Source organism: Ylistrum balloti, unplaced genomic scaffold (genome assembly GCF_031769215.1).
Source record: "Ylistrum balloti isolate Yb309-2 unplaced genomic scaffold, AGI_CSIRO_Ybal_v1 Utg369740, whole genome shotgun sequence".
Lineage (NCBI taxonomy): Eukaryota > Metazoa > Mollusca > Bivalvia > Pectinida > Pectinidae > Ylistrum > Ylistrum balloti.
The window spans coordinates 129,880-147,315 of NW_026781950.1; the positions used below are offsets into that span (position 1 = coordinate 129,880).

At 41.9% G+C, this 17,436-nt stretch overlaps 1 protein-coding gene across 1 annotated transcript in view; it reads right to left on the bottom strand.

The window, feature by feature from the left end:
• Positions 1-6,937: 6,937 nt before the first annotated feature.
• Positions 6,938-17,436, bottom strand: part of LOC132543070 (uncharacterized) — a 34,754-nt gene continuing 24,255 nt past the window's right edge. Inside the window, exon 2 of the mRNA XM_060206524.1 lies at positions 6,938-7,574. Coding sequence (XP_060062507.1) covers positions 6,938-7,574 — 637 coding nt within the window. The remainder of the gene's footprint in view (positions 7,575-17,436) is intronic.

Genomic DNA, 17,436 nt, shown 5'->3' on the forward strand with positions numbered 1-17,436 from the left:
ATATGATAATTATGATATTTTGGAACAAATCCATACATTTCGAACAAAACGGCAGTCTAGACTAATTTTCAGCATGAACTGAGGACACCCCTAGTACGCATTTTCTATAAAGAGATAGTTTCCCACCTGTTTTTGAAGTAAGATAAAGGTGGTTCGAGGCCGAGGAAGAAAGCTAGAACAGCTCTGTCTAGACACCATTCTTCAAATGAGAATTAAATTTACAATCAATTGCTTTTCAATAATTGCAAACTGGTCGACTTCCGGTCTCGCCTGTATCCGTTCTAAAAAGCGAATGTCTGCTAAATATTACACTAACGTCTGTTGCAATTGACAAATCTGTCCTTTCCGTCAGATACACATTTTGTGTCTATGAGTGCTTGATAGCAAATAAGAAAATCTCATTTGATTCAAAGGTCGGTACAATATAGACAAACAAGAGGTTAGAATTTCGAATCAGACAAAGTGTAGCCAAATTATTAAGGAATCTATATTATACATCTCTTTTTCAATTCTCTAGTTTCAGAATCATTTATTTTGTTTTTGTTGTTTTCCATTTGTTTTGAAGTCTCTTCTGTTCCAGATGTTTTTCTTTTATTCTTTCCCCCTTGTTCCTGCAGTTGTCTTTCCTTGGGTTTTGTTGTCTTTCCTTGGGTTTTGTGTTCCCCCTGTTCCTGCTGTTGTCTTTCTTTGGGTTTTATGTTCCCCCTGTTCCTGCAGTTGTCTTTCCTTGGGTTTTGTGTTCCCCCTGTTCCTGCTGTTGTCTTTCTTTGGGTTTTATGTTCCCCCTGTTCCTGCTGTTGTCTTTCTTTGGGTTTTATGTTCCCCCTGTTCCTGCAGTTGTCTTTCCTTTGGTTTTGTGTCCCACTGTTCCTGCTGTTGTCTTTATTTGGGTTTTGTGTTCCCCCTTTTCCTGCTGTTGTCTTTCCTTGGATTTAGTGTCTCCCTCTTCCTGCTGTTGTCTGTCCTTGGGTTTTATGTTCCCCCTGTTCCTGCTGTTGTCTTTCCTTGGATTAAGTGTCCCCTTGTTCCTGATGTTGTCTTTCCTTGGATTTAGTGTCCCATTGTTCCTGCAGTTGTCTTTCATTGAATTTAGTAACCCCCTGTTCCTGCTGTTGTCTTTCCTTGGGTTTTGTGTTCCCCTTGTTCCTGCTGTTTTCTTTCCTTGGGTTTGGTGTCCCCTTGTTCCTGCTGTTGTCTTTCCTTTCTTCCTGCAGTTGTCTTTCCTAGGGTTTTGTGTTCCCCCTGTTCCTGCAGTTGTCTTTCCTTGAATTTAGTAACCCCCTGTTCCTGCTGTTATTTTTCCTTGGTTTTGTGTTCCCCCTGTTCCTGCTGTTTTCTTTCCTTGGGTTTTGTGTTCCCTTGTTCCTGCTGTTGTCTTTCCTTGGGTTTTGTGTTCCCCCTGTTCCTGCTGTTGTCTTTCCTTGGATTTAGTGTCTCCCTCTTCCTGCAGTTGTCTTTCCTTGGGTTTTGTGTTCCCCCTGTTCCTGCAGTTGTCCTTCATTGAATTTGGTAACCCCCTGTTCCTGCTGTTGTCTTTCATTAGGTTTTGTGTTCCCCCTGTTCCTGCTGTTGTCTTTCCTTGGATTTAGTGTCTCCCTGTTCCTGCTGTTGTCTGTCCTTGGGTTTTGTGTTCCCCCTGTTCCTGCTGTTGTCTTTCCTTGGGTTTTGTGTTCCCCCTGTTCCTGCTGTTGTCTTTCCTTGGATTTAGTGTCTCCCTGTTCCTGCTGTTGTCTTTCCTTGGATTTAGTGTCTCCCTCTTCCTGCAGTTGTCTTTCCTTGGGTTTTGTGTTCCCCCTGTTCCTGCAGTTGTCTTTCCTTGAATTTAGTAGCCCCCTGTTCCTGCTGTTGTTTTTCCTTGGGTTTTGTGTTCCCCCTGTTCCTGCTGTTGTCTTTCCTTGAGTTTGGTGTCCCCTTGTTCCTGCTGTTGTCTTTCTTTCGGTTTTGTGTTCCCTTGTTCCTGCTGTTGTCTTTCCTTGGGTTTTGTGTTCCCCTTGTTCCTGCTGTTGTCTTTCCTTCGATTTAGTGTCTCCCGGTTCCTGCTGCTGTCTTCCCTTGGATTTAGTGTCTCCCTGTTCCTGCAGTTGTCTTTCCTTGAATTTAGTAACCCCCTGTTCCTGCTGTTGTCTTTCCTCGGGTTTTGTGTTCCTCCTTGTTCCTGCAGTTGTCTTTCCTTGGGTTTTGTGTTCCCTTGTTCCTGCTGTTGTCTGTCCTTGGGTTTTGTGTTCCCCTTGTTCCTGCTGTTGTCTGTCCTTGGGTTTTGTGTTCCCCTTGTTCCTGCTGTTGCCTTTCCTTGGGTTTTGTGTTCCCCTTGTTCCTGCAGTTGTCTTTCCTTGGGTTTTCTGTCCCCCTGTTCCTGCTGTTACCTTTCATTGGATTTAGTGTCTCCCTGTTCCTGCTGTTGTCTTTCCTTGGGTTTGGTGTCCCCTTGTTCCTGCTGTTATCTTTCCTTGGGTTTTGTGTTCCCCCTGTTCCTGCAGTTGTCTTTCCTTGAATTTAGTAACCCCCTGTTCCTGCTGTAATTTTTCCTTGGGTTTTGTGTTCCCCCTGTTCCTGCTGTTGTCTTTCCTTGGATTTAGTGTCTCCCTGTTCCTGCCGTTGTCTTTCCTTGGATTTAGTGTCTCCCTCTTCCTGCAGTTGTCTTTCCTTGGGTTTTGTGTTCCCCCTGTTCCTGCAGTTGTCTTTCCTTGCATTTAGTCACCCCCTGTTCCTGCTGTTGTTTTTCCTTGGGTTTTGTGTTCCCCCTGTTCCTGCTGTTGTCTTTCCTTGAGTTTGGTGTCCCCTTGTTCCTGCTGTTGTCTTTCTTTCGGTTTTGTGTTCCCTTGTTCCTGCTGTTGTCTTTCCTTGGGTTTTGTGTTCCCCTTGTTCCTGCTGTTGTCTTTCCTTCGATTTAGTGTCTCCCGAGTCCTGCTGCTGTCTTCCCTTGGATTTAGTGTCTCCCTGTTCCTGCAGTTGTCTTTCATTGGGTTTTGTGTTCCCCCTGTTCCTGCAGTTGTCTTTCATTGAATTTGGTAACCCCCTGTTCCTGCTGTTGTCTTTCCTCAGGTTTTGTGTTCCCCCTGTTCCTGCTGTTGTCTGTCCTTGGGTTTTGTGTTCCCCTTGTTCCTGCTGTTGCCTTTCCTTGGGTTTTGTGTTCCCCTTGTTCCTGCAGTTGTCTTTCCTTGGGTTTTCTGTCCCCCTGTTCCTGCTGTTACCTTTCATTGGATTTAGTGTCTCCCTGTTCCTGCTGTTGTCTTTCCTTGGGTTTGGTGTCCCCTTGTTCCTGCTGTTATCTTTCCTTGGGTTTTGTGTTCCCCCTGTTCCTGCAGTTGTCTTTCCTTGAATTTAGTAACCCCCTGTTCCTGCTGTAATTTTTCCTTGGGTTTTGTGTTCCCCCTGTTCCTGCTGTTGTCTTTCCTTGGATTTAGTGTCTCCCTGTTCCTGCCGTTGTCTTTCCTTGGATTTAGTGTCTCCCTCTTCCTGCAGTTGTCTTTCCTTGGGTTTTGTGTTCCCCCTGTTCCTGCAGTTGTCTTTCCTTGCATTTAGTAACCCCCTGTTCCTGCTGTTGTTTTTCCTTGGGTTTTGTGTTCCCCCTGTTCCTGCTGTTGTCTTTCCTTGAGTTTGGTGTCCCCTTGTTCCTGCTGTTGTCTTTCTTTCGGTTTTGTGTTCCCTTGTTCCTGCTGTTGTCTTTCCTTGGGTTTTGTGTTCCCCTTGTTCCTGCTGTTGTCTTTCCCTGCTGTTGTCTTCCCTTGGATTTAGTGTCTCCCTGTTCCTGCAGTTGTCTTTCATTGGGTTTTGTGTTCCCCCTGTTCCTGCAGTTGTCTTTCATTGAATTTGGTAACCCCCTGTTCCTGCTGTTGTCTTTCCTCAGGTTTTGTGTTCCCCCTGTTCCTGCTGTTGTCTGTCCTTGGGTTTTGTGTTCCCCTTGTTCCTGCTGTTGCCTTTCCTTGGGTTTTGTGTTCCCCTTGTTCCTGCAGTTGTCTTTCCTTGGGTTTTCTGTCCCCCTGTTCCTGCTGTTACCTTTCATTGGATTTAGTGTCTCCATGTTCCTGCTGTTGTCTTTCCTTGGGTTTGGTGTCCCCTTGTTCCTGCTGTTATCTTTCCTTGGGTTTTGTGTTCCCCCTGTTCCTGCAGTTGTCTTTCCTTGTAACCCCCTGTTCCTGCTGTTATTTTTCCTTGGGTTTTGTGTTCCCCCTGTTCCTGCTGTTGTCTTTCCTTGGATTTAGTGTCTCCCTGTTCCTGCTGTTGTCTTTCCTTGGGTTTTGTGGTTTTGTGTTCCCCCTGTTCCTGCTGTTGTCTTTCCTTGGATTTAGTGTCTCCCTGTTCCTGCTGTTGTCTTTCCTTGGATTTAGTGTCTCCCTCTTCCTGCAGTTGTCTTTCCTTGGGTTTTGTGTTCCCCCTGTTCCTGCAGTTGACTTTCCTTGAATTTAGTAACCCCCTGTTCCTGCTGTTGTTTTTCCTTGGGTTTTGTGTTCCCCCTGTTCCTGCTGTTGTCTTCCTTCCTTGAGTTTGGTGTCCCCTTGTTCCTGCTGTTGCGGTTTTGTGTGTTCCTGCAGTTGTCTTTCCTTGGGTTTTGTGTTTTTGTGTCTTTCCTTGGATTTAGTGTCTCCCTGTTCCTGCTGTTGTCTTTCCTTGGGTTTTGTGTTCCCCTTGTTCCTGCTGTTGTCTTTCCTTCGATTTAGTGTCTCCCGGTTCCTGCTGCTGTCTTCCCTTGGATTTAGTGTCTCCCTGTTCCTGCAGTTGTCTTTCCTTGGGTTTTGTGTTCCCCCTGTTCCTGCAGTTGTCTTTCATTGAATTTGGTAACCCCCTGTTCCTGCTGTTGTCTTTCCTCGGGTTTTGTGTTCCCCCTGTTCCTGCTGTTGTCTTTCCTTGGATTTAGTGTCTCCCTGTTCCTGCTGTTGTCTTTCCTTGGGTTTGGTGTCCCCTTGTTCCTGCTCTTATCTTTCCTTGGGTTTTGTGTTCCCCTTGTTCCTGCAGTTGTCTTTCCTTGGATTTTCTGTCCCCCTGTTCCTGCTGTTACCTTTCATTGGATTTAGTGTCTGCCTGGTCCTGCTGTTGTCTTTCTTTGGGTTTGGTGTCCCCTTGTTCCTGCTGTTGTCTTTCCCTGGATTTAGTGTCCTCCTGTTCCTGCTGTTGTCTTTCCCTGGATTTAGTGTCCCCCCTGTTCCTGCTGTTGTCTTTCCCTGGATTTAGTGTCCCCCTGTTCCTGCTATTGTCGTTCTTTGGGTTCGGTATCACCTTGTTCCTGCCGTTATCTTTCCTTGGGTTTGGTGTCCCCTTGTTCCTGCTGTTGTCTTTCCCTGGATTTAGTGTCCCCCCTGTTCCTGCTGTTGTCTTTCCTTGGATTTAGTGTCCCCCTTGTTCCTGCTGTTGTCTTTCCTTGGATTTAGTGTTCCCCTGTTCCTGCTATTGTCGTTCTTTGGGTTCGGTATCACCTTGTTCCTGCCGTTATCTTTCCTTGAGTTTGGTGTCCCCCTGTTCCTGCCGTTATCTTTCCTTGGGTTTTGTGTTCCCCCTGTTCCTGCAGTTGTCTTTCCTTGGGTTTTGTGTTCCCCCTGTTCCTGCAGTTGTCTTTCCTTGGGTTTTGTGTTCCCCCTGTTCCTGCCGTTGTCTTTCCTTGGGTTTTCTGTCCCCCTGTTCCTGCTGTTACCTTTCATTGGATTTAGTGTCTCCATGTTCCTGCTGTTGTCTTTCCTTGGGTTTGGTGTCCCCTTGTTCCTGCTGTTATCTTTCCTTGGGTTTTGTGTTCCCCCTGTTCCTGCAGTTGTCTTTCCTTGAATTTAGTAACCCCCTGTTCCTGCTGTTATTTTTCCTTGGGTTTTGTGTTCCCCCTGTTCCTGCTGTTGTCTTTCCTTGGATTTAGTGTCTCCCTGTTCCTGCTGTTGTCTTTCCTTGGGTTTTGTGTTCCCCTTGTTCCTGCTGTTGTCATTCCTTGGGTTTTGTGTTCCCCCTGTTCCTGCTGTTGTCTTTCCTTGGATTTAGTGTCTCCCTGTTCCTGCTGTTGTCTTTCCTTGGATTTAGTGTCTCCCTCTTCCTGCAGTTGTCTTTCCTTGGGTTTTGTGTTCCCCCTGTTCCTGCAGTTGACTTTCCTTGAATTTAGTAACCCCCTGTTCCTGCTGTTGTTTTTCCTTGGGTTTTGTGTTCCCCCTGTTCCTGCTGTTGTCTTTCCTTGAGTTTGGTGTCCCCTTGTTCCTGCTGTTGTCTTTCTTTCGGTTTTGTGTTCCCTTGTTCCTGCAGTTGTCTTTCCTTGGGTTTTGTGTTCCCCCTGTTCCTGCAGTTGTCTTTCCTTGGATTTAGTGTCTCCCTGTTCCTGCTGTTGTCTTTCCTTGGGTTTTGTGTTCCCCTTGTTCCTGCTGTTGTCTTTCCTTCGATTTAGTGTCTCCCGGTTCCTGCTGCTGTCTTCCCTTGGATTTAGTGTCTCCCTGTTCCTGCAGTTGTCTTTCCTTGGGTTTTGTGTTCCTCCTGTTCCTGCTGTTGTCTTTCCTCGGGTTTTGTGTTCCCCATGTTCCTGCTGTTGTCTTTCCTTGGATTTAGTGTCTCCCTGTTCCTGCTGTTGTCTTTCCTTGGGTTTGGTGTCCCCTTGTTCCTGCTGTTATCTTTCCTTGGGTTTTGCGTTCCCCTTGTTCCTGCAGTTGTCTTTCCTTGGGTTTTCTGTCCCCCTGTTCCTGCTGTTACCTTTCATTGGATTTAGTGTCTGCCTGTTCCTGCTGTTGTCTTTCTTTAGGTTTGGTGTCCCCTTGTTCCTGCTGTTGTCTTTCCCTGGATTTAGTGTCCTCCTGTTCCTGCTGTTGTCTTTCCCTGGATTTAGTGTCCCCCCTGTTCCTGCTGTTGTCTTTCCCTGGATTTAGTGTCCCCCTGTTCCTGCTATTGTCGTTCTTTGGGTTCGGTATCACCTTGTTCCTGCCGTTATCTTTCCTTGGGTTTGGTGTCCCCTTGTTCCTGCTGTTGTCTTTCCCTGGATTTAGTGTCCCCCCTGTTCCTGCTGTTGTCTTTCCTTGGATTTAGTGTCCCCCTTGTTCCTGCTGTTGTCTTTCCTTGGATTTAGTGTTCCCCTGTTCCTGCTATTGTCGTTCTTTGGGTTCGGTATCACCTTGTTCCTGCCGTTATCTTTCCTTGAGTTTGGTGTCCCCCTGTTCCTGCCGTTATCTTTCCTTGGGTTTTGTGTTCCCCCTGTTCCTGCAGTTGTCTTTCCTTGGGTTTTGTGTTCCCCCTGTTCCTGCAGTTGTCTTTCCTTGGGTTTTGTGTTCCCCCTGTTCCTGCCGTTGTCTTTCCTTGGATTTAGTGTCCCCCTGTTCCTGCTGTTGTCGTTCTTTGGGTTCGGTATCACCTTGTTCGTGCCGTTATCTTTCCTTGAGTTTGGTGTCCCCTTGTTCCTGCTGTTGTCTTTCCTTTGCTTTGGTGTCACCTTTTTCCTCCTTCTTTTGTATTTCCTTTGATTTGGTAACCCTCTATTACTCTTTCTGTAATTTTTCCTCTGTTTTGGTGTCCCACTGTTCCTCCTTCTGTTGTCTTTGTCAGCCTTTGATTTTTCTCTGTTTTTGGTGTGTCCGAGATTCTTTTCATCAAATGAGTAAATTTGGTGTCTTTGAACCACTGCTCTCGGACATGTAGTTATGATTTGTTATGACAATGAGTTACCGTGTGCTATTTCTAACATACACCGTGTTAGGTTGACGCTGAACAAATGATGTCTGGGTTTAATTAGATGCCGATACTAGATACACATTGATGAACAACATTGGAAAAGTCTGATAAAGTGTTTTCTGTAATCGGACAGACGGACGGACCGACAGCCAAGCATTTTATTCGTCTTTCTGTATGAGAGACAACACAACAGTTTTAAAAGGAATTGAGAATTAGTTTACCATTATAAGTTTTTCTTTTTGGATGACTTTCACTTGATATGACACATTCGTGTTTATTTTGAGATAATTAACTCGATATGGCGTTTTTGTATTGTTTCTATATTTATTTATATGTAAAATATGGTTTGGATTAATGTTTTGTTGTTGGTTTTTTATTTGTGTATAGAATATACTTTCTATAAACATGCAGACTATAGGGGATCGCATGAACCAGTTGAAAGCGAAACAAAATTGTTGACTGGGGTTCGATAACCTCTGGCAGAAGGACGTTATTATGGTCTTGAGCAAGTCTTTTTTTATTGCTCCTTACTGCCAATGTGAAAAGTCTTTGTTAGGTAAAATGAAATGTTCGCTGTTATGAATCATAATGTGACTCGGGCTTGTACTTAGGTTTACATGGGTTAAGAAGTCAAGAACACATACCGCGTGATCCCACAGATAGATACAGGCTTAACAAGCATATCGGCATACAAAATTCAAGACACGTCTTTAAACATAGTACACTGCTTAAAGTGATCAAGTGGGGTGATCTGGATTGAAGAATATACTTCCATACTCTCATGAATATTCATTTTATTTTACTATTTTTTGCATACTATATTCTTTTGTGTATCTTTCATATAAGCCAGTATTCTATAAATCGAAAATAACAATGATACATATGTACACTATAAAACGCTTGATTTACACCGACATAAATAGTTAATTATCGGCAGTGTAAACGGTCGAGTGGAGCATCAAGTTTAAACAATTCTGTGTCTACATCACTTACGGCACAATAGCCACGTGCATCATGCCACTTTTTTCTATGTAAGTCTAAATATAACTCCATGTAACCCAAACGCGATTTTTGAAATTGTTTTGTTTCCAAAGTGCATCGAATGTTTAAGGGTTATCGCGGGGTATGTATGTTCAGAACTTAATCATGAACAAATATTTTTCATTCTTAAAGCATTACTTGGTATTTAATTACTTAGCAACTTGTTTAATATTTCGTCATTTTGTGAATTGCGTGCAAGAACATCAGTCGAATTGCGGGCAATTATTACGTTGATTTCGATACACGTCATCAAAGTAAACGAAAGTGGTAAAAAATAAAGTGACTCATTCATGTTTTGTGTTTAATACAGCTATCTGACTTGTTATCGGGAAATCACAATGAATTATTAAAGAGTTTGTTGTTTGCGAAGTAGTAAAAGTTAATTGTAAACAGCAACGATACAGTGGACACGAAATGCATAATTATATGACATCGCGCTTAGAAATTTTCCTTCTTGCTGAAGTCACGTGATCATTGTCACGTGCCCAGAAAGAATGTAGATCACACAGATTGGTGGCTATTCCGAAAGATACCGAGAAATTAGTAAAGAGTGTCTCTTTTCGATGACTACACCTTCATAAGAAAAATAACAAGTATGTCACTGCGTGAAGACGCTGGTATATTTTGCCACTGTATGAAAACAAAGGTATATTTTGTCATTGCATGAAAACGCTGTGGTACATTTTACTACAGCGTGAAGATACTGTAGTATGCTTTGTCACTTTGTGATGTCGCTGTGGTATTTTTTGTTACTTTGTGATGACGCTGTGGTATTTTTTGATACTTTGTGATGACAATGTGATATTTTTTGCCACTTTGTGATGACGCTGTGGTATTTTTTGTACTTTGTGATTACAATGTGGTATTTTTTGTCACTTTGTGATGACGCTGTGGTACGTTTTGTTACTTTGTGATGACGCTGTGGTATTTTTGTTACTTTGTGATGACGCTGTGGTATTTTTTTATACTTTGTGATTACAATGTGGTATTTTTTGTCACTTTGTGATGACGCTGTGGTACGTTTTGTTACTTTGTGATGACGCTGTGGTATTTTTGTTACTTTGTGATGACGCTGTGGTATTTTTTGATACTTTGTGATGACAATGTGATATTTTTTGCCACTTTGTGATGACGCTGTGGTATTTTTTGATACTTTGTGATTACAATGTGGTATTTTTTGTCACTTTGTGATGACGCTGTGGTACGTTTTGTTACTTTGTGATGACGCTGTGGTATTTTTGTTACTTTGTGATGACGCTGTGGTATTTTTGTCACTTTGTGATGACGCTGTGATATTTTTGTTACTTTGTGATGACGCTGTGATATTTTTGTTACTTTGTGATAACGCTGCTGTATACTTTGTCACTTTGTGATGACGCTGCTGTTTGTTTTTGTCACTTTGTGATGACGCCGCTGTTTAGTTTGTCACTTTGTGATGACTCTGCTGTATACTTTGTCACTTTGTGATGACGCTGCTGTTTACTTTGTCACTTTGTGATGACGCTGCTGTTTACTTTGTCACTTTGTGATGACGCTGCTGTTTACTTTGTCACTTTGTGATGACGCTGCTGTATACTTTGTCACTTTGTGATGACGCCGCTGTTTACTTTGTCACTTTGTGATGACTCTGCTGTATACTTTGTCACTTTGTGATGACGCTGCTGTTTACTTTGTCACTTTGTGATGACGCCGCTGTTTAGTTTGTCACTTTGTGATGACGCTGCTGTATACTTTGTCAGTGCCCGATAACGCTGCTGTATACTTTGTCACTTTGTGATGGCGCCGCTGTTTACTTTGTCACTTTGTGAAGACGCTGCTGTATACTTTGTCACTTTGTGATGACGCTGCTGTATAATTTGTCACTTTGTGAAGACGCTGCTGTATACTTTGTCACTTTGTGATGGCGCCGCTGTTTACTTTGTCACTTTGTGATGACTCTGCTGTTTACTTTGTCACTTTGTGAAGACGCTGCTGTATACTTTGTCACTTTGTGATGACGCTGCTGTATAATTTGTCACTTTGTGAAGACGCTGCTGTATACTTTGTCACTTTGTGATGAGGCTGCTGTATACTTTGTCACTTTGTGATGACGCCGCTGTTTACTTTGTCACTTTGTGATGACGCTGCTGTGTACTTTGTCACTTTGTGATGACGCTGCTGTGTACTTTGTCACTTTGTATTGATGACGCTATGTTTATATCACCCTTCTCTGTAGACACTTTGATACATTTTGTTATTTTATACAGAACTAGTGAAATTCTGGAATTTTTTCTTTCATTTCTAAGTTTATATTAGGTTATCGTTGTATACATTTCTTGCAGATTGACATTTTTTTTTGTTAGAATATCTCACCTAGGTTAAAGTTCTTAAGAAATGATGATGAAAATTTGTGTGAAATATGATTGATGTTTATATTTCATGTCGATAATTTACTTATTTATCTGATAAGGTGTTACGTGCAGGTACACGTCCGAGGATTGTGTACGAATGTTTTTTGATAACATGTTCCTTTTACATCATCTGTTTGATCTCGTTTTTTCTGATGAGGATTATCACGATCGACATTAAAAGATTCATTCAGAAGATTTATCATGTATTTAATCTGCATATCATCAGTACAGTGTATAGTCGAATGCGGTAGGTGACACAGTAATTCATGTAATAGTGCAGCAATAGTGCAGGTGCTCTCGCGAATGGGCAGCCAGGTGTGGAATCTACAGAAATACAGCAGCCAGCTCCGGTGTTTAACAGATATACCTAGGTAGCCTGGTGTGGTTTCTAACAGGATACACCTGGGTAGTCACGTGGGATATCTAACGGGATACACTTTGGTAGTCAGGTGTGGCATCTAACGAGAAACACTTTGGTAGTCAGGTGTGGTATCTAACGGGATACATCTGGTTAGTCAGGTGATGTATCTAAAGGGATACACTTTGGTAGTCAGGTGTGGTATCTAAGGGGATACACTTAGGTAGTCAGGTGTGGTATCGAACGAGATACACTTTGGTAGTCAGGTGTGGTATCTAACAAGATACACTTGGGAAGTCAGGTGTGATATCAAACGGGATACACCTGGGAAGACGTGTATGGTATCTGACGTGATACACTTTGGTAGTCAGGTGTGGTATCTAACGAGAAACACTTTGGTAGTCAGGTGTGGTATCTAACGGGATACATCTGGGTAGTCAGGTGTGGTATCTAGACGGATATACCTTGGTAGTCAGGTGTGGTATCTGGAGGGATACACTTTGGTAGTCAGGTCTGGTATCTAACGGGATACATCTGGGTATATCTTGAGGGATACACTTTGGTAGTCAGGTGTGGTATCTAACGAGATACACTTTGGTAGTCAGGTGTGGTATCTAACGGGATACACCTGGGTAGTCAGGTGTGGTATCTAACGAGATACACTTTGGTAGTCAAGTGTGGTATCTGGAGGGATACACTTTGGTAGTCAGGTGTGGTATCTAACGGGATACACCTGGGTAGTCAGGTGTGATACACTTTGGTAGTCAGGTGTGGTATCTAACGGGATACACTTTGGTAGTCAGGTGCGGTATCTAACGAGATACTCTTTGGTAGTCAGGTGTGGTATCTAACGGGATACACCTGGGTAGTCAGGTGTGGTATCTAACGGGATACACTTTGGTAGTCAGGTGTGGTATCTAACGGGATACACTTTGGTAGTCAGGTGTGGTATCTAACGAGATACACTTTGGTAGTCAGGTGTGGTATCTAACGGGATACACCTGGGTAGTCAGGTGTGGTATCTAACGGGATACACCTGGGTAGTCAGGTGTGGTATCTAACGGGATACACCTGGGTAGTCAGGCGTGGTATCTAACGGGATACACCTGGGTAGTCAGGTGTGGTATCTAACGGGATACACTTTGGTAGTCAGGTGTGGTATCTAACGGGATACACCTGGGTAGTCAGGTGTGGTACGGGATACACCTGGGTAGTCAGGTGTGGTATCTGGTACGGGATACACTTTGGTAGTCAGGTGTGGTATCTAACGGGATACACTTTGGTAGTCAGGTGTGGTATCTAACGGGATACATCTGGGTAGTCAGGTGTGGTATCTAGACGGATATACCTTGGTAGTCAGGTGTGGTATCTGGAGGGATACACTTTGGTAGTCAGGTCTGGTATCTAACGGGATACACCTTGGTAGTCAGGTGTGATATCTGGAGGGATACACTTTGGTAGTCAGGTGCGGTATCTAACATGATACACTTTGGTAGTCAGGTGTGGTATCTAACGGGATACACTTTGGTAGTCAGGTGTGGTATCTAATGGATACACCTGGGTAGTCAGGTGTGGTATCTGGAGGGATACACTTTGGTAGTCAGGTGTGGTATCTAACGGGATACACTTAGGTAGTCAGGTGTGGTATCTAACGGGATACACATGGGTAGTCAGGTGTGGTATCTAACGGGATACACTTTGGTAGTCAGGTGTGGTATCTGGAGGGATACACTTTGGTAGTCAGGTGTGGTATCTAACGGGATACACCTGGGTAGTCAGGTGTGGTATCTAACGGGATACACTTTGGTAGTCAGGTGTGGTATCTAACGGGATACACTTTGGTAGTCAGGTGTGGTATCTAACGGGATACATCTGGGTAGTCAGGTGTGGTATCTAACGAGATACACTTTGGGTAGTCAGGTGTGGTATCTAACGGGATACACTTTGGTAGTCAGGTGTGGTATCTAACGGGATACACCTGGGTAGTCAGGTGTGGTATCTAACGAGATACACTTTGGTAGTAAGGTGTGGTATCTAACGGGATACACTTTGGTAGTAAGGTGTGGTATCTAACGGGATACACCTGGGTAGTCAGGTGTGGTATCTAACGGGATACACTTTGGTAGTCAGGTGTGGTATCTAACGGGATACACTTTGGTAGTCAGGTGTGGTATCTAACGAGATACACTTTGGTAGTCAAGTGTGGTATCTGGAGGGATACACTTTGGTAGTCAGGTGTGGTATCTAACGGGATACACCTGGGTAGTCAGGTGTGGTATCTAACGAGATACACTTTGGTAGTAAGGTGTGGTATCTAACGGGATACACTTTGGTAGTCAGGTGTGGTATCTAACGGGATACACTTTGGTAGTCAGGTGTGGTATCTAACGGGATACATCTGGGTAGTCAGGTGTGGTATCTAGAGGGATACACCTGGGTAGTCAGGCGTGGTATCTAACGGGATACACCTGGGTAGTAAGGTGTGGTATCTAACGGGATACACCTGGGTAGTCAGGTGTGGTATCTGGAGGGATACACTTTGGTAGTCAGGTGTGGTATCTAACATGATACACTTTGGTAGTCAGATGAGGTATCTAACGGGATACACATGGGTAGTCAGGTGTGGTATCTAACGGGATACACCTGGGTAGTCAGGTGTGGTATCTAACGGGATACACTTTGGTAGTCAGGTGTGGTATCTAACGGGATACACTTTGGTAGTCAGGTGTGGTATCTAACGGGATACACCTGGGTAGTCAGGTGTGGTATCTAACGGGATACATCTTGATAGTCAGGTGTGGTATCTAACATGAGACACTTTGGTACTCAGTTGTGCTATCTAACGAGATACACCTTGATAGTCAGGTGTGGTATCTAACATGAGACACTTTGGTACTCAGTTGTGCTATCTAACGAGATACACCTGGGTAGTCAGGTGTGGTATCTGGAGGGATACACCTTGGTAGTCAAGTGTGGTATCTAACGGGATACACTTTGGTAGTCAGGTGTGGTATCTAACGGGATACACTTGGATAGTCAGGTGTGGTATCTAACGGGATACACCTGGGTAGTCTGGTGTGATATCTGGAGGGATACACCTGGGTAGTCTGGTGTGGTATCTGGAGACATACACCTGGGTAGTCAAGTGCGGTATCTAATCGGATATGCATAGTCAAACTTAGAATCTGAATGAATATGATGCATTGTATCTAGTGAGTTTTTCTGAAACTATCTTTTAGAATTGTCGGCTTTGTTCGTAATTATATTGTTTTTAATTATCATTATTATAGATAACTACAAGTAGTCTATAAATCAAATGTAATATGGTCGTATACCCTTAGTTTTTGTATGGAACTTTAAAACTATTTGCAATTAAAAGCTTAAAAGGAAACAAACACAGGTAAACGATATCAAGTATTGGAACTCTTTTCTGTTTTATCCTTTGATGTATAATGCATTAAACGGATGGCGGCGGCTCCGCGTTGCTCCGGAAAAAAGACGATTTTTAATTAAACAGGAAATATATTTACATGGCGATTAGCATAACGATACAAATGAAAGGAAACATTACTTTGTCTTTCTCACACTGTTTAAGAAAACATGTCGATAGTGTTTGTTTTGATAGATTTTTTTCCAGGTGTCTTTTTTTAAAACATGTTTTCTTTTCGTTTTATTTTATCTAAAACGAACAAACGTTAACATATATTTTCTTTTCGTTTTATTTTATCTAAAACGAACAAACGTTAACATTAACATATAAATGAAACTACCATTCGAAAGGCAGATGTTAAAGCAGTGAAAATCCGAATATATCGAAATACCGATGTTTATCGCATAATGTTCGTGTTATTAAGTGCATTTATCTGTATTATTATTGCGCGTATGTATAGATATGACCCATTGTGAAGTCACCATAACGTCACAATGCAGAAGATGACTTCTGTAATATCTGCATGAATGATAACATATGAGTTTTTGTTTTCCTGTTCTTCCTTTTTTCATTTTAACTTACCTGGTACTCGCGAAAACAAAACAAAAATTCTTGAAACTGTAATAAAAACTCACATATAATGTGTAAACTTGTAAAATCTTATATCTATGTATCATTTTATAAACGTTTTTTTGACTTTATCTGAATATCGACATTAATCTGGAACAAGTTCACACGTACAAAAAAATGAAAAAATGAAAATACAGGGATTGGATTTTTATTATGATTCCACTTGAACTAGTTAATTCACACACAACAACCTTTTTAGAATTGTCAGAGAATGTCAAAAATGGTTAAAAAAGAAAGACAAAAATCTATACTATCCTCCATCATCGAAGGAACTATATCTAAAAGAAATTGTTCAAATACCAGAATCTATAAAATTTACAAAAAGACGTATGATTGTTTAATACATCAACAATGCCTAAATGGGACCTGCTAAGAGCTGATAAACTGAACCTGTCAGCCATAACACGACAACAATAAGCTTCATAGTTTTTCTCTGTCGCGTTTGAAAGCCAATTAGACTTTGATGTCGTGTTTTATTGGATTAAGATATCAAAGAGCAGGCTCCTTAAGAATTATATGAACATTTAGTTTATATCGATCAATATCTCTCTACAAATCGATTTCTTCTTATGAGTGTCACGATTGCCCATCATTAGTTATCACGCACACACCGCCCTAAATACACCAGCTTTCATCTGAAAAAATAGATTAAAAAAAGAACGAGAAAAAAAAAAATAAAAAACAGAAAGAAAGGAAAGGGAAAACAGATCGTCCGTTAACTTTAAGAATGTAGGTACACTAAGCTTGAAACCTGCATGTTAGTAAAGTATTTGTAGATACCCTTTGAGGTGAAGTATTCAAGCGATGCAAAGATTGTACAAAAGACACACTATTAATTAGCACTTTTTAGTATCAGTTTTCAGAAACAGTAAAACCAAATAATAAATTTTCTGCATCGTAAAGTTTTATCCTTCTTGATACTGAAATTACTAAACCCTTGGGGGCAGGTACGAATTCACATTTTTAAAAAATATTTGAATATATCAAGTACATGAGTATATTCTGAAACATTCAACTGCTCAACGACTCAAACCTCGAGGACTGCATTCTACCAGAAGTGTCAACTATCTTCAATCTCGTGTTTGTGATTGCTCAACAGACACTCGCGTTAATAGCATCTTTCAATATGTATTTCGAATGTGAAAAATCTTGAAAGTTTCAGACAATCTCATTTATGTATGTTGCAAAGACATACCAAAAGATAAAGATGTAATGATTTTGTAATTTATCTGTGTCAAATTCGAAGACTTCGTAAAATAGGATTCTAAACTTCAGAAAGTCAGTATCACCAAGTACTGTAATCAGCAGCGATGATTATCAGCTTTCCATATCATAAATATTTTGAAATGAAAATTAGAGATAATTTATTGAAATGCAAATAAGCATTAAAGTATTTCGTAAACGGATCTGCAAGCATTAAATCAAAATTCTTCAAAAAGAAGCTGTTGTTGTTTTAAAAAATACAAAAAACACACACACAAAAGAAAAAGTAAACAATATATCAACAAACTCAAATTCAATAAAACTAGGGCACAAAAAAGTTTTTCACGGGATTCCTGAAGAAGTATATGGGGAATAAGACACGGTGTTCCGAAGATGAAGCGTCTCCCGCTTCATTGACGACACCGGTCATGTAAGTTTTGGTCAATCCATGTAAGTAATGTCACGTTCTCCATTGAAAACATAGTTTACAACAACGGAACTAACAGGCAACCTAGCGAGCATCAAACACGTCCTGCTTCACAACCCACAAAGAAATAAAATATTTATCAATGAGAACACTTAGGCGACCATAAAAAATCCCCATAATTCTCAGCAAGCTGCATCTCTTGAAACCTGTGTGACGTGTTTATCCGTCAATGGAGGGCTTCTTGCATGGAAATCGTGATAATGGGAACAGGCCATTGAATATTGAAGCAACATGCAGTGTGAAACAAAAAGTCATTAATTATCGTTATTTCTGGTAT